The sequence below is a fragment of the Rattus norvegicus genome, chromosome 13 (assembly GCF_021556685.1).
Source record: "Rattus norvegicus strain SHRSP/BbbUtx chromosome 13, alternate assembly SHRSP_T2T, whole genome shotgun sequence".
NCBI lineage: Eukaryota > Metazoa > Chordata > Mammalia > Rodentia > Muridae > Rattus > Rattus norvegicus.
In genome coordinates this window covers 91,374,377-91,400,568 of record NC_141546.1, presented here as the reverse complement: position 1 = coordinate 91,400,568, position 26,192 = coordinate 91,374,377, and the positions used below count along the sequence as shown (strand labels likewise).

The 26,192-nt window shown below is 44.2% G+C and overlaps 1 protein-coding gene across 22 annotated transcripts in view; it reads right to left on the bottom strand.

The window, feature by feature from the left end:
- The window catches only part of Sdccag8 (SHH signaling and ciliogenesis regulator SDCCAG8), a 250,441-nt gene that overhangs the window by 197,813 nt on the left and 26,436 nt on the right, over positions 1 to 26,192 (bottom strand). For all 22 annotated transcript variants that reach the window (XR_015635230.1, XR_015635229.1, XR_015635227.1 and 19 more), the window contains 5 exons: positions 25,819 to 25,883; positions 25,345 to 25,533; positions 17,432 to 17,570; positions 8,255 to 8,407; positions 2,219 to 2,353 (listed from right to left, as the gene is read on the bottom strand). Coding sequence is in view for 17 of the 22 variants with exons in the window: in XM_087581037.1 (XP_087437163.1) it covers positions 2,219 to 2,353; positions 8,255 to 8,407; positions 17,432 to 17,570; positions 25,345 to 25,533; positions 25,819 to 25,883 (681 nt within the window). In the remaining 5 variants the exon portion in view is untranslated. The remainder of the gene's footprint in view (positions 1 to 2,218; positions 2,354 to 8,254; positions 8,408 to 17,431; positions 17,571 to 25,344; positions 25,534 to 25,818; positions 25,884 to 26,192) is intronic.

The following is a 26,192-nucleotide window of genomic DNA, read 5'->3' as shown; positions in this document are numbered from 1 at the left end:
ACATGGAGAAATGTTTGAGAAATAGAATGATCAGGAAAATCTAAATAAAGAAATGACGAGCCTTTGCCATAACCAAGAAGCTGCAGAAAGTTGAGACACATCACAACCCTCTCGCTTTCCAATCTGCCTTTTAATGCCTGCACATTTTCTAATGCTATTCTTGCCTGCAACTTTTCAGTGTGGCATTTCTTCAAAAATGAGTTTTAGAAGCTTTAGAAACTTCAGTGAAGTATATAACCTATATGCCTTCCTTTGCTCGAATGAAAATCTCTTTAGAAACAAACAATAAGGGAACCAGAGTTTAAAGTTATGACCAGACCGAAGTGCCGCCAGCAGTTGCTCCGGGGGCATCAGAAGTGCACGGAGCCCTCATACCCAAGTCTATCTTTACTGCAGGAGAGCTGACACTTCCATTCCAAAGCTTAACTTGCGACGCTAACTAAAACTGAAGAGTAACAGAAAACTCTCTCCCCTGTTCTGAAGTGTGTGGCCTCAGTAGGTCTACAGATGAAGTGAACGGCTCTCAATTTATAACATCAGAGAACTAATTGCTCGCCGAGGAAAAGCAGCGACTTGCATCTAGGGGAGAGTCTAATCTCTAAAAAGTCACTTTATTCTTTAATTGTAACCCTCGCTGTCTTAGTTGTTTCAGCTCACTGCTTACTGTATTCATCTATAACAAACTTCTTCTAAGATAAATCTAGGCATCACACTGAGCCAGAGTCATCACCTGAGCGCTAGGAGCCACTCCAAAGTCATTTAGTCTAATACGTCCCTCTCTGAGGTCTGAGTCCTGTTGTACAGCTGTCGAGACAAGAACTAATGCTCTCCACCACTGTGCTTCATAAAAAGGTGTCCCCTAGAATGAACTGCAAACAAGTGTCCAGGGTTCCATCTCCAATCCTGCATGTCCAATCCTCTGCAGACCTGTCTTTAGACAGACAGAGCTTCTCAAATCTCTTCATCACCCAGCATGATTTTGGAAGTAAACAGAGAATTAGAGAGCAAAGAGAAATAGCTCTTTTCATAAGTTGTATGTATAAGTATAAATTGATGTAAAAGTTAAAAAGAATTATGATTACTTAATTTAAAGCAAAAATAGAATAAAATGTATCAAAATTTAAGGTTATTGTGTTATAATATTACCTGTGAATTTAGAGATAAAAAATGAATTGATTTCATTTATATATTATGTTTGGAAATATTTGCTTTCTTACTGGTCAAGGGGTTTACTTGAAATCCAGAGAAACTCGTATTTCTTAAAATAAATCAATTAAAACCACTACATGTTTTAGTTCTCACTTCACTGGTCAGAGAGGCTCAAGACATGGATGTATAACTTAATCAATAAAATAAGAATTTATCTAAATATAAAATATAATTAACTTAATACAATATGTTGATTTTAAAAGTAGATATGAAACAGAGGTGAGAGGAGGAAACTTTTATATTAAACAAACCTTTCAGCATGCCTTAAGCAACTGCTGGGAAAGCCAGGCTCAGGCAAGCTACAGAAGAAGAATCACTCCTTGCTAGCTAACTTAGAAAGGTAATGCCTGTTAAAGAAGCAACAGTTAAGTAGAACTAGCTGTCTTTGCCAACTGATTGTTTGGTACAAATTAGCTTGGCATTTTTAGTACCGTAAAGGGTAGAAGACGAGGGCTTGTAGTAATGGCTGTTGACTTGCTAAAGAAGCCTTTATTATTCTTTAAATAAAAAGACTTTTCTACCCCAAACTTCTTTCTGACAATTTATGAAGCTTTGGATAATAAGAAATTTCAATGGCCCACACCATTAATCCCAATGCTTAGGAGGCAGAAGCAGGCTGGATCTCTGAGTTCCAGGAGAACCAAGTCTACACAGAGAGAAAAAAAGAAAAGAAAAGGAAAAGAAAAATGGTTTCAAAGTAGTTGAGATTGCTCACAAGGTATCTGAAAACCAGAGGTAGATTTCACAGTGGAAAGAGAAAATTGACTCTGACCTCCATATATAACACACACACACACACACACACACACACAACACACATACACACACACACATAACACACACACAACACACACACATAACACACACACACCTATACACATACATTCATACACACATACACATCACACACATACAATAATAAAAATAGTAAATAAATAAGTTTAAAAGAAAAATGTTTTCAAAGAAAATATGTACTTAAGCCAATTATTACACCAAAACTTGTTCGTACCTTTGTGACGTCCATTTCCTGAGATGCAAGCTGGTTCTGCACTTCCTCTAATTGACTGACAGCTGAAGTCTTCTCCCTTGTAATCTTTTCAATCTCGGCCTCCAGCTTGGCAATATTCTGAGATAGGATCAACATCTGTGAGAGAAAAAAAAATCTCAGCAACAGTATTTGAGAATATGAAAATTAAAAGTCAGTTCATAAGTTTGGTGCCAGCTACTGGGCTCAATGTTATTTCTCTGTGGTTGGAGATGTCCACTTCTCCACTCCCTAGCTCACCTCAGAACCTGAAACGCCTCCTTCCATCCCACCCATTCCCCTTGGCCTCCAACCTAAAGTGAAGGGCATGAGACAAAGTCCTAAGGTTGGCTGAAGGCCTGAGATAGCAGATACAATATGTTCCAGAATGAACTGCAGTGGAGTCCTTTCAAAGGGAGAATGGAGGAACAGGAACTCTTAGGTCCTTCCCTGTATGGTCATTAAACATTACAAAGAATGAGAGAGAGGGAGAGAGTCCCTTCCCCCAAATCAACAAGGGAGTTCTCTGCAGTTCCTCATTGGCAAGGCCCATGTATCGTATCTCCCCATTACCAAGTGTTCCTCAGTCCTGTCCAATGGGCAATTATCTCATCTTCCAGGACTCCCTCCTGACTTCCGGGCCTTTCACACCGTGGGAACTCTCGTGCCTGCTCTGCTTCTGTTCTCACAGTCATGGCCACCATCCACGCCACCCTGGTTGCTTACGATTCCCATGGTTGCACTGCCTGGGATCCCACGGCAGCGTCAGTGTGCCCGCCTCCTCACCCTCCACCTCTGTCTACTGCTGTCACGGTGTTTAATCACACTGTTTCATTGCTTTTAGCTGTCTCTGGTTTTTTGACTAGAAGTTCCTCAAAGGCACGTTCATTAAAAGGCACAAACGTTCCAGGAGTATATGGATAAACAATTAGGATAAATGACTTTTTGAGGGAGTCTGCAGATAGCATCAAGTCCTTTTTCCTCCTCAGGATTAAAAACGTTTTCTAGTCCTTAGACTTAATGGTTGAGCTGTTTCAATGATTCCAACTTTTCTGTGCCAACATTAGTTAACACACTGAAAATGAAGGAATGCTGCCCTAGCCCAGAACTAAACACGGGGACATCTACTGCACTATTAAGAAAGGAGCAGTGACACTTGAGCTCTGCCATAGCCCCCCGCACGTGCATACTGTTCTGTAAATGAAAGGGCTAAACTCCTGTCCTACAAATAAGCCTAACAAACTATTTGGTTCACACACACACACACACACACACACACACACACACACACTAATGGAAGAAGAGACAATAGCGGGGATAGATGTAATCAAAATATATTATATATATATACATATATATATATACACACACACACACACACACACTAATGGAAGAAGAGACAATAGCGGGGATAGATGTAATCAAAATATATTATATATATATACATACACACACACACACACACACACACACACACACACATGAAAGCATACAGATGAAGCCCATTATTGTATATAATTGATATGTGGTAATAAAAACTCTTAAAGTCTCAATATTGAACAAAAGTTTATGGTAAAGTAAGCTTTACACTGTCAAGTGTCTGCACTTGAATTATATAACTAGCATGGCTAACCCACATGAAAACAGGAGCCCTGAAGATACTTTCTAATTTAGAATGATCAACTAACTGACTTGTCTGAAGATCACGGAGAATTGTGTACTTGATTTATAATTATTTACATGTCCCAAACATTAAAAGGTTGTCTGAAAACTTCATTCACAACATAGCTTTGCTAATAACTACAAAGTATCCTTGTGCAAGTTCCAACCTGAATGTATAAAGTCAAGGGGAAATAAATGGAGCAAACAGAGTATCATTTAACTTCTGTAATTTAAGAACTCAAGTTCATGATTACTCATATCATAAACCTGTAATTACAGGTCTTCTGGACCCATACAGCAGCAGTCAATTGCAGTGGCAAGGTAGTAAAAGTAATAAAGGACATATTTATATGGAGATAAATCTGTTAAACATAGTAAGAATGCTCTATTGCTAATCATGAATTCTGTGTCTGTCTCTATTACGAACACACGCCAATCCCTCCCTCTCGGCCTCCCGCCCTCTACCACCCCATCATTTAGCTCCTCTGCCCACGACCCGTCTGCTGCCTCCTGTCACCCACTTCCTGAGGCCTCCCTCCTGTTGTCACACCTTCTTTTCCCCCACGCCCACCATCTGGAAGTCAGCATTACACTGCAGGAGTTTCTCCATCCACATCTGTTGCAGAGCCAGAAGTATCACAGACAGCTGCAGCACTGCTGGATGTCTACGGCACTGACATCAGGTAAGTCCGTTAAACTTTGACAGGGGCAAGGAAGAGACAAGGACACCTAGGCTGGGAGAGCTTTATGGAAATTTCTGCAAAGTGGTTTCCAGTACATTGACTATTGCGTGGAGGGGTAGAAGAGATATAACGAATTAGGGATTCTGGCAATGGGTTATTGTCAAGGGAAGTAACTAAGAAAACGTGTGGAGCGTAGGGGGTGATCAAATAAGCATATGATAAATGATGGGCTGGACAAGCACACTAGAGAGGCTAGGAGAACACACTGAAGGCAGGAGACAAACTCACAGCAGGAATACTCATGGGGGGAGTGATGCAAATATGCAGGTAGGCAGGGGTCCTGTTCTCTAGAGCCTCCCACACAAGGGGGGGGGGGGTGGGCGATGGCTAGTCCCTTGAGTCTTCCTATTCTTAGGAAGCTAGGAGAACCTGATTTTACACTAACTTTACAATGTAATTGTAATGACTAATTGGTCACTTTTCCTATTAAACTGTATTCCTGAGCTTGGTAGTCTGTCTCTCTCTCTCTCTCTGTCTCTCTGTCTCTCTGTCTCTCTCTGCGTGTGTGTGTGTGTGTGTATCTGTGCATGTTCGTGTTGAGGTCAGAGGTGTTAGCCTTGGTGTCATCTTCAGTCACTATCTACCCTATTTTCTTTTAAGGCAGAGTCTCTCACCATCCTGGAGCTCATCGATTCAGCTACACTAGTTGGCCACCAAGTCCCCAGGAATCCTTGTGACTCCATCTTCCCAGCACTGAGGTCGCAGGCACACATAGCATGTCTGGCTTTATTGTGTGGGTGCTGAGGATTCCAACTCAGGTTCTAACGCCTGCACACTAGGCACTTTACCAACTAAGCCATCTCCCCAGCCCCAGAGAGTCATTCGGAAAAGTGAAAATTCTCTCTCTCTCTCTCTCTCTCTCTCTCTCTCTCTCTCTCTCTCTCCCAACCCCTCTCTCCACACTGACTATCCCTGCTCTCTAGTTAAGCACGTGCACACTCTCACACACGTGGGTTACACTATTTACAATACAGTGATTTTACAGTGAGGAAGCTCCCTTCTCACTTTGTTTCAGAAACGCCTCAGTCAGTATTGTGTGCTGGTCAGTTCTTGTCCTGGGCGTGTACTTCAGATCTGCTTGAGAAACTGTAAAGGATCCAGACAGGAAGTCTGAGAAAAGCTGCAGGGTCCTTTGCAGGCGAGGTAGGGAGATGGAGAAAAGGAAGGACAAAAGAAGGACAGGCAGATGCTTGCTTGCTAGCTCTTAGCACGTGTGTACACTCGTGACTATGACCATGGCACCGTGTCTGTGGCACCTCCATCACAACTACTGAGGCAGTATTACACAGACAACATGGGAAACTAGGTACTTTCCTAGGGTAGTCCCCTGTGCATGCAGACACACACACACACGCACACACACACACACACACACACACACACACACACCCAGAGAGAGAGAGAGAGAGAGAGAGAGAATGAATTGTATCAGATCTGGATTACTGAAAATTGGATTACTTGTACTGGATTAATTTTCAGTTCCCCTGAAATGAGATTAAGAAAACTAAGCTGCTGGACCAAGTTCACTTGAAAAGATTCATGAAGGGGCAGCCTGAGTTTGTGTTCAGGCTGCTCTGTCTGTACAGACATGTAGGTCCCGGGAAACTGTCCAGCAAGTCCACTGTGCCTTCCCTAAAATAAAATGACAACAGACACTGGCTCAATTCTACCCCATGCCTACCAAAAGACAGGCATGACATTCTTTCAAAACATCATGTCATTTAATCCTGTCAAGTGCTTAATGCATTCATTACTCCTGAAGATTAAATAAGGCCCAGAGAGGTCAAACTGGATTACCTCCCACTTTACCTTCTCTAAGAGACTTTACTTGAGGAGAACAGCACCAACTGCTAGGATTCAGTTACTCCTGTCTCTCACAGCGTACTCAGACTCAGGACTGGACCTGAGATCAAATCTGCTGATGCTTACCCACTTGTGAAGCATGCCCAGCTTCAGGTACCTCACTGGCTCAGGAAGTGACCAAGCACACTTCACTGCTCTGTTTTTCCTCTTTTGGATTGCTCATCCGAGTGGTTTTATATTGTGAAGGTACTGAGTCAAATAGTTTCCATGAAACAGAACCTTTCCCAAATAAAAATACCCTAGGTGTGAACAGCTGCTTTTGCAACACATATTTTCTCACACACACAAGAGCCAATTCAAACCCACACCCCCCCCCCATGCCTTCTTCGGGTAGAATAGAGACCAATTCCTTCCTTGGAAGCTAGATCCTAAGTCCTACCTATTCTTTGGATCTTAGCAACACCACCTTCCCCATAAGGCTTGTCATGATCACCTGCAGACAGGGACCAGCTCTACCCCCTGCCTTAGTCCTGCCTTCCTGATGTCATGGGTCTTTTATCCCTGCCTTGCATGTTATTCCTACCTCATTCAAAAACATGTGAGTCAGCACATGCTAAGTGAGAATAGTGTGCCAAGCAGTGAGGATGTTGGGTCATGTATTCGCGGAGCTCCCAGGAAGTTAGAGAAGCCAACAGTCGAAGAAGAACTTGCCATCAGTGAAGTAAGGGAACCTACGAACAGGAACCTACTTCTGCTTCAAGAGCTCAGACGGACCAAACAAAACAGAGGATGACCTTCCTGGGAAGGACTGAAGCCTGGGAGACTTCCACACTTCTTATGCACTAGAGACTGGCAGTACTGATGGTTAAGAAAGGCTGTTGAGGAGGGAGAGCTGAAGACCAGCAGAGCCTGGGAAGGACTGCAAAACCTGCCTGAGGTGAGGGGACAGGCACAGGAGAAAGGGCCAAGAGTCTAATGGAAGAACAAGGTAGGTGAATAGTTTAACTGTAGCCACCTACTGGCTTCAACTCAGTTAAGTGTCTCTGCTGAGGTTGACGGAACTTGAGGAGAATAAACGTGACCTGAAACAGGTTCTGAAAAGCTAAGACCACAATGCTGCCCCCTCCCACTGGGTGACATAACTAACTCCCAGTGACCTCCTAGGACCAAGATGTCCTCCTCTCCACTAGATGCTGTAACAAGTTCCAACATTATCATCAGACACATACTCTAGTTCTACTCCAGTTTATTAATAAGGCGACTCCACAGATATCATTACCACATCCAATGTGAAGACTCAGTGTGTGGCTGACCTGTCTAATACTCACGTAGATTTTATGGGCATTAGTGATTAGTCTCTCTCTACGTCTCCATGCTTCACCTCTGCTAGTCTACCCGACTCCCTCTGAGCGGTATCCAAACCCCAACAAAGCAGGAGCTGCAGCTCCTACAGGTGTATGCTTTTCCTGTGCACGACACTTTCCTCCTCGGAACTCCACTGTCCACCTAACTATCCTTCCGTCTTCCTAGGCCTTACTTCACAATCCTTCTGACGAGTCTCCTGTGCTGTCTAGGCAGGAGAGACACGATGCATTTACCAACATATTTGCTTGGCAGCCTCCTTCCCCAAGGTCTGTATGCTTTCTGAGAGAGCAGTTCCATAACTACATCCCCAAAGACTCCAATTCATCTGTTCATGCTGAAGAAAGGTAGGAGGGATGCACAGGACGTTGGAAAGTAGGGGGAGAAGAGCAGGCGCGAGCACTCGGGCGTGCCCGCCATCACTGCTGTGGGAGGGTGTCAGGCACAGTACCTTAGCCTCCGCCTCTTCCCGCTCTCTGGTTACTTCTTTCTTTATCATCTCCTTCTCCAGAGCCCTTTTTTCTTGCTGAGAGGCAAGTTCCTTCTCCAGTCTGTCTGTCTGCCTCTCCAGCTCACTCCTCAGCTGCTCACACTGGATCAAAGCCTGCAGGCGAGAGCGCGAGAAGGGAGGTCAGCAGTGGGAGGGCACACCAGGGAGAAACGGGGGCAACCACACCCCTTATTTAAGAGTTCAAACCACTCGACAGCCACAGCACTACTGACTGTCATAGCAACACCCTGATGTCACACTCACTCACAGGTTTCCATCTCACAGGTGAGGCTACAAGACTAGTCAGCTGGAGACTTCTGGTGGCCTTGATGGTGGCCACGGAATCCTCAGAATTTGAAAGTAAGTCCAGAAAAGCTAAGTGCCTTGGTATTTTCAGTTGTGTAGTGTTAGCACTTCATGGAATACACAGGAAAACATACTAGCATCTCACTTTTAATTCTTTAAAATAGACAGTAAAAGTGTAAAGCAGATGCTGTAATTTATTATGCATTCACTCACGGTCTGTTAATGATGTTTCCTTAATATAACTAAGATCTAGTTCCTTTCCCTTAAACACAGAGCATGCTGCCTACTGTTATCAGGATGGATAACATCATCCAATATCAGTAAAAGTTAATAATTGAAAAAAAGTCACAATTTTCATTTGCACAAAATTGCCTGCTACATTTTCCAGAGATCAAAACTCCCTCAATTCTGGAAGGGGTTGCCCTCCCACAGTCAAAAACCCTGACCCAGAATTATCACTCCTGTCTAAAAGAACTTCAGAAACAAAAGTGGAGAAGACACAAGGAAAGGAGGTTCAGTGACAGGCCCAAATTGGAGGCCAAGGGGAGGATCTAAGGCCTGACACTATTACTGGTGTGCTTACAGACTGGAGCCTAGCATGGCTGTCCTCTGAGAGCCCAACAAGCTGCTGACTGAGATCCAACTTACAGATACACCCAACCATTCGACTCAAGTCAGGGACCCCTGTGGTTGAATTAGGGAAAGGCTGGAAAAAGCTAAGAGGAGGCAGACCCCATAGGAAGACCAGCAGTCTCAATTAACCTGAACCCCAGATCTCTCAGACATTGAGCCAACAACCAGCAGCATACAGGAGCTGGTCCAAGGCCCCGACACATATACAGCAGAGGACTGCTTGGTCTGGCCTCAGTGGGAGAAGAGGCACCTAACCCTTGAGAGACTTGAGGCCCCAGGGAGTGGGGAGGCCTGGCAGGGGGTGGGGGAATCCTCTTGAAGACAGGGAGAGAGGAGGACTGGGAATGAGGAACTATGGGAAGGTATACCAGGAAGGGGTGATGACTGAACTGTAAAAGAAATTAAAAGTAATAATAAAAAACAAAACTCCCTCACTTCCTTTGACCACATCCATGATACCATTATCTATAATGTCCAACAATGAAATAGAACTGCAAACCAAAATTTAAAAATCTCAATAAATTAACTTACTATGGTATCTCTGCCCTCTGGCATTTGTTCATGCCTACAGCACTGGCCCAAGCCAGGCCTCACGAAGCTCACACGCTATGTGATTGTGATCTGCACAGTCTAGAATGGTTAAGATAAAAGCCACAGTGGTAGTTCATACTGGTAACTGCATGCAGCAAGGGGACGCTCCTCCAGGGCCAGTGGGAGTGCACACTTGTACGCTAATTTGGATGATTTCTTAGAAAATTGAGAAGACTCAGCTATCCCACTCCTGGGCATGTGCCCAAAAGATGCTTTATCCTACAGTAAAAGACACTTGATCAACTACATTTCTAATAGCCAGAAACTGGAAACAACTTAGATGTCCCTCAACCACAGAATGGATAAAGAAAATGGGTTATAGTTACAGAATGGAAAATAACTCAACTGTTAAAAATAGCATCATAAAATTTGCAGGCGAATAGATGGAACTAGAAAAAATCATTCTTGGTGAGGTGACCCACCTCACCACAGAAAGTCAAATATGGTATGTACTCACTTATAAGTGGATATTTGGGTCACGGGAGCAGGAATGAGATCTCCCAGGGAGGGATTCTGGGAGTGGGAGGAGATAGGAACAGGAGGGATGGAGTAGGAAGAAAACAGAGGAGAAAGTATTGGGAGAGACAAATGGAATTGGGGGCTTATCGAGGAGATAGAAACTGAGTGCACGGAAAGTCCAAGCAATCTACTAGGGTGACCCTAACTAAGACGCCATCTCTTGTAATCAAGCAAGATTTCCAGGAGAGAAACTGGAACAGCAAGCCAGCCACAAACCCTTCGACCTACAATTTACCCTACCTACAAAATGTGCTGTGGTAAAGATGGCTCGGAAATTGGGGAGTGGACAACCACTGCCCAGTCTAATCTGAGACCCATGCCATGAGAGGGATCCCACCCTTGACACTGTCTGGAACCAGAGGCTAGATAGCCCAGAAACACCTAGGACAGAACCAAACACAACCAACAATATTCTGCCTGACTGCTAGACCAGAGGCTAGCATAACTGTCATCAGAGACCAGCAACTGAGAGAAGCAGACGCAGAGACCCACAGCCACACATTAGGTAGAGCTTAGGGAATCCTGCAGAAGAAGGAAGAAAGGATTGTAGGAGCCAGACAGGACAAAACCATCACAAGAAAACCCACAGAATCAACCAGGGAAGCCTGCATAGATCTGGCCTAGGCCCTCTTCCTTTGTGTAACAGTTGTGTAGCTTGGTCTTCTTGTGAGTCTCCTAACAGCAGAGCGGACACTGTCTCTGACTCTTGCCTGCTTCCAGGGCCCTCTTCCCACCACTGGGCTGCCTCATGCAGCCTTAACACGAGGGAGGTGCCTAGTCGTACTGCAACTCGGTATGACATGTTTGGTTGCTATCCCTGAGAGGCCTGGACTTTTCTGAAGGGAATCGGAAGAGGAGTGGTTAAGGAGGAAGAGTTGGGGAGGGCCTAGGAGGAGAGAAAGGAGGAAAAACTGTGGCCAGGATATAATATTTGAGAGAAAAAAATTAAAAATATTTGAAAATAAAAATCAAACAAACAAACTGCACAGCCACATTTGTTGACAGTGGATCTGGAAATGGTCTTGGTGTACAGCATTAGGCTTTATGCAAAGTTATGCTGCCCTCTGTTAAAAGCTAAACATAGACAGAAGATACCCAGGCTCTGCAGCAAACTCTCCTTCCTCTCTGGAAGGTATTCACTTCCAGGTCTCCATTTCAGAAAGTTTCAGTTATCCTAAAGCGCGAGAGCCAATTTCAAATGTGTCTGGTTAAGCAAAACCAAATACAGTTTTGTTTTGACTAAAACTGGTTCTCTAAGGGAGTTAGCCCCAAGCTAAACCCTAGCTGAATGCTTTAGAAATTAGGAAATTTTAAATTAGACTGTCAGAGAAATGAGGGTGAATTTTTTTCCATAACTAAATCCCTTGGAGCCTGAAATACTAGGGAATACTGAATACTGTACAATTGTGCTAGTAGCAATCACTTTCCACTAATCTAGTAAAACACAACCCAGTAACTTTTGCTGATATAATCAAAACTAGTGGCATAAGTAAATGGAACCAGTGTAGCCAAAGAAACTCCCACTGAACAAAATCGTAGGTGTTAGCATTGTTAAGTGTGAGAATAGTAAGAACCCCTGAGGGCCCAGCCAGCCCAAACAGTAAGAGGAAAGACTCCAGTTTTGGCAGGAACTGGAGGAAATGGTCCTCACGGTGGCCTAGCAGGAGGAAGGTTCAGTGGATGGCACAAAGTAGAGCTGTCAGTCATATAAACAAACTGTGCTGATGACTGACTGCTGTGTCCAACGCTCTGTCCTCTGGCGCTCACCACCAGGAGGATGAGTAGGTGTGGGGAGCAATGAGTAACCCTTAGGTTACAAACTGGTAATGGCGTCTGTCACTGGGTACGTAACCAAGGACACACAGGTAAAACAGATTTCATTTTATACATGTCTAAATTTTTTAACATTTATGTTTGGTTACAATGAAAGAAACAGTAAAATTTAGTAACACATGAAAATAAAAAAATCTAATTACATATGCATATACATGTGTGTACTGCATGTGTGCATGTACACATGCATGCACACATATGGAAGCCAAAGTCCTCATCAACCACATCTGTACCTAAATTTTTGAGACATGGTCTCCCTCTTGCCCTGCAGTTCACCAGTTAGATAGACTGGTTGGCTATGGTGCCCCAGACAGCCTCCTGTCTCCACCTCCCCAGCAGACCCTAACTCAGGTCTTAACACCCGAGCAGCAATCATCTTACCCTCTGGCCCTGAGATCTAACACTGTCTCTCTAACAGGGACCTCATCCAAGGCTTAGGGGTTTCTGACCCTCATTATCGAGCATTTGCAGGGTACTGGTCCTTGTGATTCAAGGGCTCCCATTTACTCATTTTCTAGAACCACAGCTGATACATAACCACGAGGAAACTAAACCCTCAAAGCTAGATCGCAACTAAGATGATCATGCCCAAGTGAGGCTGGCACCTCCTTTTTCCTGGGGGACCTGCTGTGGTTGGTTCTCCTTTTCCTTACTTGGTGGAAATGGCCACCACCAGCCTTGAGCATCTGAGAAATTATGCCTTCCTATGCAGTGGAGTCCACTCATGTGTCTACCTTTGCAGCCACTTCATGTTATTTCCAGCAACATTTATGTCAGAACATAACTTACTGGGCTTCGAATTTCTATTTCTAGTTTTATTAAGCCAAAGGGTAAAAATTACTATCATAAAGAAGTCAAACATTTTCCACAACAAAACTGACATCTGTCAACTGAAGTTTTAAACCAGGAAATCTATTTTATGACATCTCTAATCTCCCTCCCAACTGCTACAGTTTCCTAGGAATTCCGGCAAAAGCCTCATGAATAATAAATTAATATATTACAATGATTTATTGTTTACTGTTAGTGAACATAAAATTTAAAACTTATAAATATGAATTTTTCTGAAACAAAGCCCATTAAATAAAAATGATTATCAATACGTTTAAGATTCTTACTTATGAATAAAACACAGTATTGCTTTTAATTTATAAATACTCGCTTACCAGAAACGTATCAATAAGCCTATACTGAGACTATTTGCATAGTCATGCATCAGTTAATGACCATGTTCTGAGAAATGCACAGTACATAATTTTACACTTACATAAGCCTAAATATTGTAGGTCATACCACTGCCTCTGAAGCAATCAGAAGATAAGCTAAACAGAGGTGAATGAGGCTGCTGGTGTGATCCTACATGCACACACACGCACTCACACACACACACGCACACACGTGGAAGGAATACATTCTAAAATAATGACAAACAATAAACAAGCATGAAGGCCAGTAGCACAGTTGCCCTTTGTCACTGAGGGCTATATATAATAGATTTAATATATAACCACACATGCCACACTTTGATCCAACAGTCGGCTTGCTAATCCCCGTATCAGCACGCACGTGCCTGCGAGGACCACGGTTCCTGGTGGAGGCATTCTGATGCACTGACAGCTTGTTTGGTTTGCAGCAGACAAGCAGCACGGTCCGCACGCTCACACGTGGAGTCCAGTGCTCAATGCTTTTCTGGTCTTTTTCTACGCCAAATTTCTTATTCCTGCTTTTTTGCTTCTATCAAAATCCAGGACACGGGATAAAAGAGAAATGTTTTAAAAACATGTACTGAACCTGCCACGTTGCCATTCGTAAAGAAAAATCTTCCTCAGTGTTCTTCATGCGCTCACTGACTTCCCTAAGCCCGTGTCTGCACTCACCACCCAGCCACTTGGCCCCTGAGACAGGCAGGCAGCATGGGAACCCTTGTTTTCTGTTTTTTGAATTTTATCAACACAGTCTACCCTCGCTTACTCCCAGATTGTACTTTTTCTCTTTAAAAATCATCTCCAGTTGTAGTAAGGTACACTTTCCAAGTAAAGCCCTTTGCCGAGACTTGCCACGCACTAAAGCCTCCTTCCTAAGCGGCTGGCCAGTTCAGAGACACTCACTGAGTTCATCAGGACCGGGTCAGTGTCTCGTCACTCAGGTGAAAACTACGGCTTTGCCCAAATCACAGCCCTAGGACGTGGAACGTAGACTGTAAAACAGCACCGTGGTCTTCTCTGCCTGATACCTGTTTTCTTCTAAACAGGGCAGGCACTTTCACAGCCACTAGAAATGTAAAGAGTGCCACAAAGCAAGGTCTCCCCTTCATGCAATACAAACAAAGACCACTAAGTGGCAACAGACACCAAGCAACTACCTCAGACTGACAAGCACTTCTAAACTGAGAAGGACCACACTCCCCAGTGCAACACAAGTATGTCTTACAGAACGTTAGGAAGACGCACAGCCTCAACATCATGTTAACCACAGGTCACCTCCATGTGAATGTCAGGTGCACAGTACACAATGCCTCGCTCGAACATTCTTTTCCCCTTTTCATATTCTTCTCTTACGCAATACATCCCCACCAGTTTCCCCTCCCTCCACTCCCCACAGCCTCATCTCCACCTCCCCTCTGCCCTAGGTCCACTCCTCCTCCTTTTCCCTTCAGAAAGGAGCAGGCCTCCCAGGGATGTCAACCAGGTCAGAGACAGTAAGAATGGGCACAAACCCTCCCGTCAAGGCTGACTGAGGCAACCTGGCAGGAGGGAAAGGGTCCCAAGAGCAGGCAAAGGATTCAGTGACACCCCCACTCCCACAAAAGCGCTAAGTTAAACCACCATACAAGCTTGCCGAGGACCTAGTGCAGCCCCTTGAAGGCTCCTTGACTGCCACTTCAGTCTGTGAGGCCCTGTAAGCCATGCTTAGTGATTCTGTGGGCTTGTTCTCCTGGTGCCCTCCACCCCTGACTCCTGCAGTTCTTCCTTCTGCTCTTCCCTGGGGTTCCCTGAGCTCTGAGGGCGAGGACCTGATCAAGATCTCCAACTGGGGCTCTGTCTACCGTGTGGCTGTGGTCTCTGCATCTGCCCAGCAGCTGCTGGGTAAGCCGCTCTGAGGATGACTGCACTGGGGCCTTGCGAATTCTCAACCATTAATTTTAAAAATCACTAATGATCTCAGATCACATTTATTCTTAAAACTACTAATTTCCCTTCAACAAGCATTAACCGTGAATGAATATGCAAATGGTGTGTGAGAAACACAGTGTTACACATATAGTCCCTCACTGGGGACCGCTACGGAAAGCCACCAAGACTTGTGTGACAACAGTGGCGTTCAGAGGAGCAGAGATTCATTCAAACAGGAGACAGGAATGCCTACAAAGACTGTCACCCAAAGTGCGCCTCCTCTGAGGGACAAGTGTGCCATAAACTATATGTACACAGCAGCTGGCACTGGCTCGGAGAGCTCAGGAAAGCGCTCAGTTATGCTTCCCATTTTGGATCTGCATGAAAGAGTGTGGTGAAGACAACTCTAGAAACTTGGAGAAAGGCCATGCTGAAGAATTCGCTTACTGTACCCCAATAGAGCGATGCCCCAGGGAGACATTTACAACCCACAAAACCTCAGACTGGAAAGGACTCACTGGAACTGGGGGGACCCAGGAGAGCAGTCAGGAGGTTACTGCCTGCAGGAGAGGAGTCTGCCCTGGGAGGTGACTGGTGGGCGCACAGGGGACTCTGCAGAGAGTCATGTGAGGTGTGGGGAGGGCCGAAGAGGCTGTGAATTCAGGAAGCTGGAGTTGCTGCTGGTGGGAGAGACAGAAACCAACAGCAAAGACGAAGTAAATGGAAAGTGTGAGGAGATGCTTGAGGCAGATGTGGGTCAAGCGAGAGCAGTGATAGGAAAAAGCCTCGTGTCATGTGCAGTGCACAGAACACCACCATGAGGGTGGGACAGCTAACACTTCCAAAGCTCCTAGGTGCCAGAGAATGGGATGAAGGCAGAATGAGGCCCTGGGTTGGTAATGAACGGGGAGCAGCTCAACATGAGTGCAGTCTAGAATTTGTTGAAAGACCGGCTGAGCTTGACCACAGGTGATAAGACAACCCCAAAATGACAGGGAGTAAGGTTGGGTGAGGCAGATGCTGCAGGCGCAAATAACTGGACAAGACCAGGGTGCCCAGGCTCCCTACCTTCACAGAGGGTCTTAAATTACAACTTTAAAGTCCTACTTTATTACTGGATGCTGTAGACAAGGGAGTGGGAGAAGTTTTATTTCTGAAAACACAGAAACATAGGCAATTTTGATTCAAGGAAAATTATGGGTTTTTTCAGTTATGAATTTTTACAAGCATTGTAAAATGTCCATCCTGAGAACAGGAGGTGGTTTTCTACTCAATGGGCGTAAACTAAATTTTAAGTGATATTAAGGAATTTATTAATAATAAGTGTCTGTGTAAAATGAAATATAGCATCCAATATCTGTAAAGTGGGTTTGAACTATCTTGGATAAAAGGATGTACACATTTCTCCCTGGTGTGCCTTCCCACTGCTGACCTCCCTTCTCGCGCTCTCGCCTGCAGGCTTTGATCCAGTGTGGGCAGCTGAGCAGTGAGCTGGAGAGGCAGACAGACAGACTGGAGAAGGAACTTGCCTCTCAGCAAGAAAAAAGGGCTCTGGAGGAGATGATAAAGAAAGAAGTAACCAGAGAGCAGGAAGAGGTGGAGGCGGAGGCGGAGGCGGAGGCAGAGGCACCGCGCCTGACACTCGCCTGCCCACAGCCCAGGGTTTGATGGGAGATGGCGATGGAGGGGCAGGTGGATGGGGAGGGGCTGGCTTCAGCTGTCTCCTCCCTCCTGACAGGGAGGTGGAGCTCCTGGCAGTGGAAACCTGCCATGGATGCGCCCTAGACCTTGAGAGATGCTTGGGGCCAGAAGTGAAGCTAGACTGAGACATGCAGAGCCTGTCTGTAGTGACGTACCTGTCTGCACACAGTAAAATATCTGCAAACAGTGTGTGCACGCCCGCTCCCAAAGCACTTCCCCATCTACACTCTCCAAGCAGTGGCAAAACAAAAATATTCACAAAAGAATAAGAGCTCTCCAAATAGCAAGGGTTTTATTTATTTTTTTTTAATTTAGAGAAGTCAACATTCGTGGACTAGCATCTGTTTTATGTGTTTGCAATTAGTTTAGCTATGAAAAATAATCAAAAGGATAAACACAGAGGTGTCTGAGTGTGACATCCACGTCCACCCATTAGACTTGCCTTGGTCTTTTCAAAGTTGGCTTCTTCGGTCATCTGCACAGCGTGCTTCACCTGCTTGTAGGCGCTTGTCTCCCTCTCCTGTGCTTCCGCCAAGCTGCTCCGCACAGAAACCAGCACAGACATTAAGTCATCCCTCTCTCTGCCAGCACAAAAAGAACACACCAAGTAAGAAATGAGCATGTGTCACGTCCTGAAAGGGAAGCATGTGTGTGTATTAGAAGTGCAATGGAGGGCCCGCTCAGCATGCATTAAGCACAACCCAGAGAATGGCCCTCTGTCCTCCTTCGGCAAGTGGCAGGCAGAGTGGCAGAAAGACTGAGGCGTTCCAGGCAGGACCACATCTGCACAGGACAATTCCCTTCTGTGGAAAGGGCTGGCACATGCAGGACCATAGAGTGAGCCCCAACAAGAGGGAATGACAACCAAGCGAGGCAGCTGGGACAAGCAACCAAGTCCAGAGGTTTGTGCGCACATCAAAGGCAGCATGCTAAAGATTTAGAATATTTGAAGAGAAACCATGGTCTCACTCCTTAACAGGGGTGGGGTTCAAAGGCTGTGCCATGCTGTCTACTCTCCCTTACTTGGACTGGTAAACACACTTTCTTTTGTCTTTCCCATGACCTCATTTTCATCCTTCTCCCCAAGTTACATTCCCTCGGTTAGTTATGAACAAAGCCTATAGTTTATTCTGCTACGTATTTCTGCTTTTTATTTCAGTGAGTACTTTTATGGGACCCCTCAAGCCCTCCAACAGCAGATATGACACTCAAATTGGACAAAATCTTGGGCGCTGGTTTTGACCCTGGGCAAGGTCCACCCACTCCTAAGCAAGCCCCAGATGTGCACTAGGCTGAGCTGCTTGTTGGGTAAGCAGAATACCAATGTGGTGACACATAAAATAGCAAGGATCCAATTTCTCCGTTAAATAAATTCCATAACAAATTCTCAGCATATTTCACAACTTATCACTGTATAAAAATCCCCAATAGAGGGAGCTAGAGGGACAGCTCAGGTAGAAGAATTTGCTCTTCATGGACCTGGGTTTAGCACACACATCAAGTGGTTCCTGACTGTCATTTCTAAGTTTGGTCTCTCAGGACGCTGAGCTGCTTGTTGGGTAAGCAGAATACCAATGTGGTGACACATAAAATAGCAAGGATCCAATTTCTCCGTTAAATAAATTCCATAACAAATTCTCAGCATATTTCACAACTTATCACTGTATAAAAATCCCCAATAGAGGGAGCTAGAGGGACAGCTCAGGTAGAAGAATTTGCTCTTCATGGACCTGGGTTTAGCACACACATCAAGTGGTTCCTGACTGTCATTTCTAAGTTTGGTCTCTCAGGACCCAATGCAGCCTTCTAGCTGCCACAGCCACCAGCATGCATTTAGACAAGCTAGCACACATATATGCAAAATAAAAATAGCTTAAAACTGTACATACTGTACATGGTGCCAAAGAGAAAATTGAGGTGGTAAATTTTCTACACATACAAAGCAGAAGGAATGCATGGTGGACTGCACACACGCCATGGGAACGCCGTCAGCGTGACCAGCTTTCTCATGCAGCACCAACCCACTGAGATAAAAGCTAAGTTTGCTTTGCCCTGTCAGATTCTAAACTGTCAGAGAAGAAGCAACTGGGATAAAAAAGAAAGAAAAGCAGGCGTTGAAGAGCAGATTGGAAGATCCCAAACACTGATTTCGAATACCTTTCTAAACTAACCAATGACTCCATTTCACAAATCTCCTAAAGAAAAGATTCTAAACTATCTGTGGTATTTGGAAAACACTCACATTTTTAGAAGCATGTATTGCTGAACCCATTCATAAAAGCTCTTTTTGTTAAAAACACAAATTGTTACAAATAGCACCAAATTCATGGAGTGACGATGAGCTTCCTGATGAGTTTTAAATTGATGAAAATCACTTAATTTTTATTCTAAGTGAAATAAAAACAGTAAACTGTTCTGATTGAATATTATGAAGCATAATTATGTGGGAAAGTAAGAGACTCGAAAACAGTTTTAATCATCCTAAAGTAAAATTGAATGCAAGCAAAACAGAATTTGTACTTATTTGGGTTTCAAAACAAAAGTGTAAATAACTTAAGAGGGGAAGCAAATGAAGAGGACTATGAACCTAGAAGAAAATCACCCCTTAAGAGTCACAAACCAGTCTGAGAATCATGTCTCACCTCCCTGAGAGCTACTGACTGCAAAACAAGCGGCAGCCTTTACCTGCCTTGGTACTACAGTCTCACAAAGGCAAGGCCCCCAGCCCCAAAGAGAACAGGAGGCAGCTCAGTGCATGTAAAACAAACTAACATGTCCACAAGGCCAAGCGCTAGCACATCTGCTTCCCAGGGAGGCAGCATTAGTTCTCTATCAGGAGTGTTATTTGTCACATAGTAGATGCTCAACAAAAGAAATGTAAGAAGAACATGTGGCTCACTGTGGGGAAAGCGCTTGCTGCTGAGGCTGACAAAACTGAGTTCTATGCCAAGGACCTACATGGTGGGAGTTCAACAACTCCTGAGAGATGTTCTTTGGCCTGACATGTGTGCCAGGCATGCATGTGTGTGAGCACACAAAAAATATATGTAAAACTAAAGCCTAAAATTAAAGTACTTTAGAATGGTTCAATCTGCTTTTGAATCTACCACTTTTCCATATTAAGATAAATGAAAACGCTTGAGTATATGAACAAGGACATCCATAGCAGGAAGACTTCAGAAGCGATTCCAAAGGAGAATTCACAGTAATAATGTTTTAAGATTTAAATGGAAAAGGTCAAATTACTATCTAGAAGAGCAAAGTAAAAGTTAGTTTTTTAACTAGCCCTTAAACCAAAGAAGACCATTAAAGCTGAGTTCCAAACAGACACTTCATTAAAGTCATTTAGGAGATGGCAAAAGAGCATCTCCACGGATGAGCGGGCCACTCTAGCTCCTACCATGGCCACGGAGAGGTTGTGGAGAGCCATCCGCCATCCGGGCAAGCTTGGATCCTACACTTAGCACTGCACTTCGCCTTTGACTGTGTTTCAACTCCAATCCCCGGATCACCCAACACTGGATTCTCAGGAAACAAAGAGCTCTGGATGGCAGCCCAGGCTTGTCCCTGGGGAGCCTTGGTTCCTACTCCCCCATCTTCATCTGCCTGGCACTTTCTTAGCTGATCTTACACTTTGCACAGTACACTTTCCTCTTGCATCTACTGGCTATTCAGAAATGTGATGACACCATGGTAGGTGGACTGTTGGGCAGGCGCATCCTCTCCAGATGCTGTATCCAGGGGACAAACCTAGTGTTAGGCCTGAGGACAGTGGGACACAGTGGAGCAGACACATGTGACATGTGACAGGGTCTTGGCCAGGGATCTTCCTGAGGAAGCTGAGCCAGCCACATGAACTCAGCTCATCGCGCCCTAGGGTCTGGGCAGGAAGCATCAGGGGTGAAGACAACACACAGAGCAGAGCCTGCAGGCCTGCACTGGAAAGGCCTTCGTGCCTCACTGTGAGTGCACATCAGGAACCTAATGCTGGGTCACAGCAGGGAGACTCAGGCGGAGACAATGAACAAAGTCAGCCCTGGGTAAATACACAAAAGAGAGGGCTGCTTTAAGAGACATGAATCACCCTCATCTTGAAATACAGAACTACAGGAAGTAATGGTTTTAAGTCACTGTCAATTTGAAGCATTTGTGACACACATCGTTTCAATAAGCATCATGAGTCCTGTTTTGGAGGAAAGGCTGGCAGGCTGGGGAAACATTTCTTTGTGCCACATTTGGAAAGCTTCCTGCTGCGGTTGTCTGAGCTGGCTGGACAGAAGCCTGCCAGTGATCACACACAGGACCAAAACCCGGATAGCACTACCAGAATCATTTCTCCTTAAGAAAAAGTAAGCAGGAGTTCCCTGAAGAATATTCAACTACCACCTTGAAAACCACTAAAATGTGATCATTCAGAAAGAGACTAAAAGAAATTAGCATGACTTTCACCTACTGTACAGGACAGAGCAGCCTGAGTGGAAGGCACTTGAGAAGATTTCAAACCAACTTACAAAATGCAAGCGGTGTCAACAAGTCTGAAGTTGTACACTAGGATCGCCAGTGTAAAACACCACAAAAATCTGGGTGGTCTGGTCCCGTGCTATGCCTTATCCCCTGGCTGTCCACCACAGGGCCTCATGGCTCACACATCCACAACAGCTCTTTTTGGAGAGTGGAAGGAGTAGGTGGTGACTGGTTTCACAAGTCCATGTTTCCCAAGGCTCCAGCAAGCTCTTTGGACTTATCATATTTAAGGAACAACTCTCAAATTCTACATTAAAACCATGTAGCATGTACTGACACTAAATACACAAAACTTGAAATCCAAACCCAAGACTGCTGGCTACGTTTTAAAGTCAGTGTCATGCTCAGTGAGCAGTACTGTGCATTAAAAAGTTGGAAAGGTTTAAATACCAGATCACACAAAGGGAGCCTTACAACCCCCAAAATCCATAAAAATATGAAAAGCAGAAACCTTTCACCCCATTCTGTCACTAAGGCAGAACAGAATTCTGGCCACATTGCTGACATAGCAGAAATGTGAACCAAGTAGGCCAGCACTTCCTCTCAGAGGCTGACATCAAATTTAAGACAACAAAAGCAGAATTCATAACTGACAGGAATCTAATTTCTAAACAAAAGCCAGACATTCGATCAATATAAACACTGTTGCCTCTATCAGACACTCAGTCAATATCAATCAATGTAACCCCCATTAGAGATGTTCCCTACAACCTAGAAGGCTAACGCTATAGGGGTGCACTCTGACTTTATTTGTTGGTCGATTATACCTGACTAACTCGTTAAAACTGCCTTTGACATCTACGTATAACATATTATATTAATTTTTAGTTTTTCCTAATATTTCCATGTAAAATTAGTTACCAATGGGATTAAAGACTGTTTGAAACAAATCTTCAATCCTTGTGGTCCCTTTTCTACTTTTCCAGTGTTAACTACTGTTAAAGATCTGGTGTGTATTCTTTCAAATCTTTTTCAATATACATATATGACCCTAGAGAAAATATCTAATGTCGTATTTGACCTAGAAAATCAAATGGTTTTGCTTTGCTGTTATATTAGGTAGTTTTATTTACTTTGGAGTTAGGCTCGCCCACAGGGTCCTCTGCGCTTCTTCACATATATGCAGAAGTACAAGTCCACGTGAACTGTGGATGTGCATAAAGTTTTTAATTTTTCACATTTATTTACTGTGTGTGTATGTGTGTGTGTGTTACACATGTATGTGTCACAGTACCACTGTAGAGGTCAGAGAACAACCTGCAGGACTCAGGTCACTCCTTCCACTATTGGGTTTCCAGGGACTGGACTTGGATCATCAAGTTTTGCAGCAAGCAGTGTGCTGGCTGAGCCATCTCTCCAGCCCCCGACTCGTCCATAAATCAGCAGAGTCAACACACGCCACAGTTTAGTTACTCCCTTTGAAGGATACTCAGGCTTTCACACCTTACAAATAATGGTACAAAAGCATTCTTTATGCATGCTCTACCGTGCGTACATACGAGCTTTTCTTCTTAGAAACTGTAATGCGTAAGTTAAATATTAATAGTGCTGTACCACCCTGCAAAGTAGCTGTGCTGATGTCACACTGCCACCAGCAGGGCATGGAAATCCTGGCCTCAGGAGAATCGCCCATCATTCGAGTGGATTCTTCTGATAACTGACAGCTTCCTCTCCCACCAGCTCCTTCCCCTTACTCCCAGTGCAACTGCACAGTCTGCCATGCTTTCTTTCAAAACTGCTTACACACTCTCTTAATTACACGTGGCAAGCATTTTCCCAGTCTTTTACTATAATTTGCAATACTTTAAGTAAATGAAGTCAATCAATTAAATTGTTTTATAGTGCTGGGAATTAAACCTTGGGCATGCTGGGTCAGTGACACATCACTGGGCTACATATCAAACCTTATGTTCTGAGAATCCTGCTATAGAGTTCGGATTGGCTTGGGGGCCTCTGCAAGCCTACCAAGTGCTGTCAAGACAGATGTGGGTTACCACACCCAGTGCCTATGAGCTCATTTTTCAATGAATCAAGGGAATAATTTTTTGCAGTTTCTGACTTTCACTTTTGCATGTAATGCTTAGGATACAAGCCCAAGGCTATCAGCTTACTTCTAATACTTTTATAGACTAAATTATATTTGGCTCTTTATACATAATTCAATTTGTAAAGTACAGTTCTATTCTTTTTTTTTCAAATAGAAAGAAAAATTTAATTTCTCAGAGCCATACTTCCCAAGTTACAAATGGACACAACAGTACTTGCCTCACAGAATGGATTTTAAGATTAAAGGAGACCATGTTTCTCTATGGCCTAGCTCAGGCCTGGTCAAATAACAAACAGCCACAATTTATTATTTGGGTAGGGAAAATATTATACATATATATTTGTTTTGTTGAATATATGTAAAAGCTTTAATAATTCATAACATACTTAACAAATCAAGACCCTCAGTTGTCAGTCATCCCTACTGGCAACTCAGGTTTTGTAGAGCAGTCAGTACATTGACTGTGCCTGGAAGTCACAGTTACTAGAAACGTTAAACCTTCTTATACTCGGTGGAGTGCAGAGGCTTTGGTGTTCAGTGTCTGGATAGAGCTCAACAGAATACTAAGCATTTACAAAGCACTATATCGATATCATCCCAACTACTATTCCAAACACCTACTATGCTTTAAAAGTGAGAAAACAGAGGCACAAAGAGGTTAAATAACTATAGTGAAATTACACAGCAAACAGCAGAAAAACTAGACTGTACATCCAAGGCAGTCTGCTTCAAACCTCAATGCTCCTGTTCACAAGGTAAAGCTGCCCTTGCATATTCCCATAAAATAGAAAACGCCATTCAGATCAATAAAGGAAGTTGTCTATAGATCAAGACACACAGAATATCTGTCTGCCTTTAATGATCAGTCATTCCATGTTTGCACACCAATTCTGACTATGGGATCTCTGACTGGTAAGCAACCAACCCCTGTCTCAGCATAGGCAGAGAAGCATGAACACTGAGTGGCCACCAAGGACAGGACCCAGAGCTGAAGCAACAGACGAGACCTAGCGGGTGGGGTTTAGTGAGGGAATAACTTGGAAATAGATGCAGTTTGGACTCCTGAAATGAGTAGAGCAGACAGAGATGGGACAAAACTAATGAACACAGGAAAGCCCAGAGTGCAAACAACACTGGATTCCATAATAACCAATAATTGTCAGTTCCTACTGAATGAAATTTTACAGAAGAAAGAAGACTTCCTGCAGGGCAGTGAAACTAGATCACGGGATGCACATGGAGGCCTGTGGTATTTCAGCCTGGGCAAGAATTTGATAGAGCTCCTTTGTAATCACGCCCCAGTCAGCCTTCCTCTGCTGATGCTGTGACGGCTGCATTCTCCTCCCATGACATCAGAATATGCTTTGCAACAGGCACATGAGGAGATGTGCTGAGAGCCCACTCTGTCTAGACCACACTGTAAATCCGAGGCATGGTGCCGTCTAAGGAGTTCCAGTCATACTCATCTTGTGAAGAATACTGTTGAGACTAGGGTCACTGAACTGGGTGACCCAGGAAGATTATCTATTTCAATTCTCTTACCTCAAATGAGATTTGAACTAAAGCTAAAATGGTCTGTTCTGTGACACGTTTCCCCACAGCTGGCACACCAGACCCTAGCCACTCTTTCTTCACGAAAGCTACAATGAAGGGACGATCTAAACTCTAGTTAATTTGCAGCTGATCTTAACTGCACTTGACTCAGCTTGGGATCAAAGGACACTATGTCCTTATAGACATAATGTCCTCTATGGCCAAGGACTCCGGACGCAAGGCCCACTTACTTAGTCAGCGTCTCGATGGTCTGGATGTGCACGTTGTTGTGGGTCTGGGAAAGAACAGCTTCATGCTGAGCACACTTCAAACAGAGGCCGCCCACACGGCTGGATGCACTCGCGGTCACAAGAGACTCTTTATGCTTCAATCTTTCCTTAAGATCCTCACAGGTTTTCTGATATTCAACCAAGTCTTTCCTAAAAGAAAGTGAAAGAGTTCTAAGCTAAGTCCCGGCAACAGCGTAAGTACAAAGGGTGCCGTTGCCGCCATGTATGGCATTGAGCACAGGAGGTATTTTACATATGGATCATATTAGTTCTTACCACAGCCCTGAAGCACAGGTGACGGCTCTACTCATGCTACACATGAAGTGCTGTCACGTCGCTCTAATTTCAATCACACCTACAGTTCATCAAACACGAAAGTCTATCTAAAGAACCCCACCATTTGGCTGTATCAGGAAATGGATGACTTCACTTTACCTCAAAAGCTTCAGCTGAGACTCCAGAAGGTCAGTCTTCGCCTCATATGTGAGTTTCAGCCTCTCCTGCAGAACAAGGCAGGAGAGCACATTTTTGCCATGTCTTGTTTTCATAAGAAAAAAAGAATTAAATTCTCAATAGTATCTCAAGTTTCTCTCTCTCGCTCGCTCACAGGAGGATCAAGGCTGTAGGAACGCTTTCACTAGCTCACTCCAACTCTGCTGTTCTGAACCATCCAGTGACGGTCAATACAGAACCACTGGGTCCCAAAATGGTGACTACCTACAGCCTTTCCTTCTTCTAAAACTGCACATACCAAGTCTTACCCTTAAAAATGTGACTTCACAGAAAGTTGACTGTCGCTTAGTAGGTTC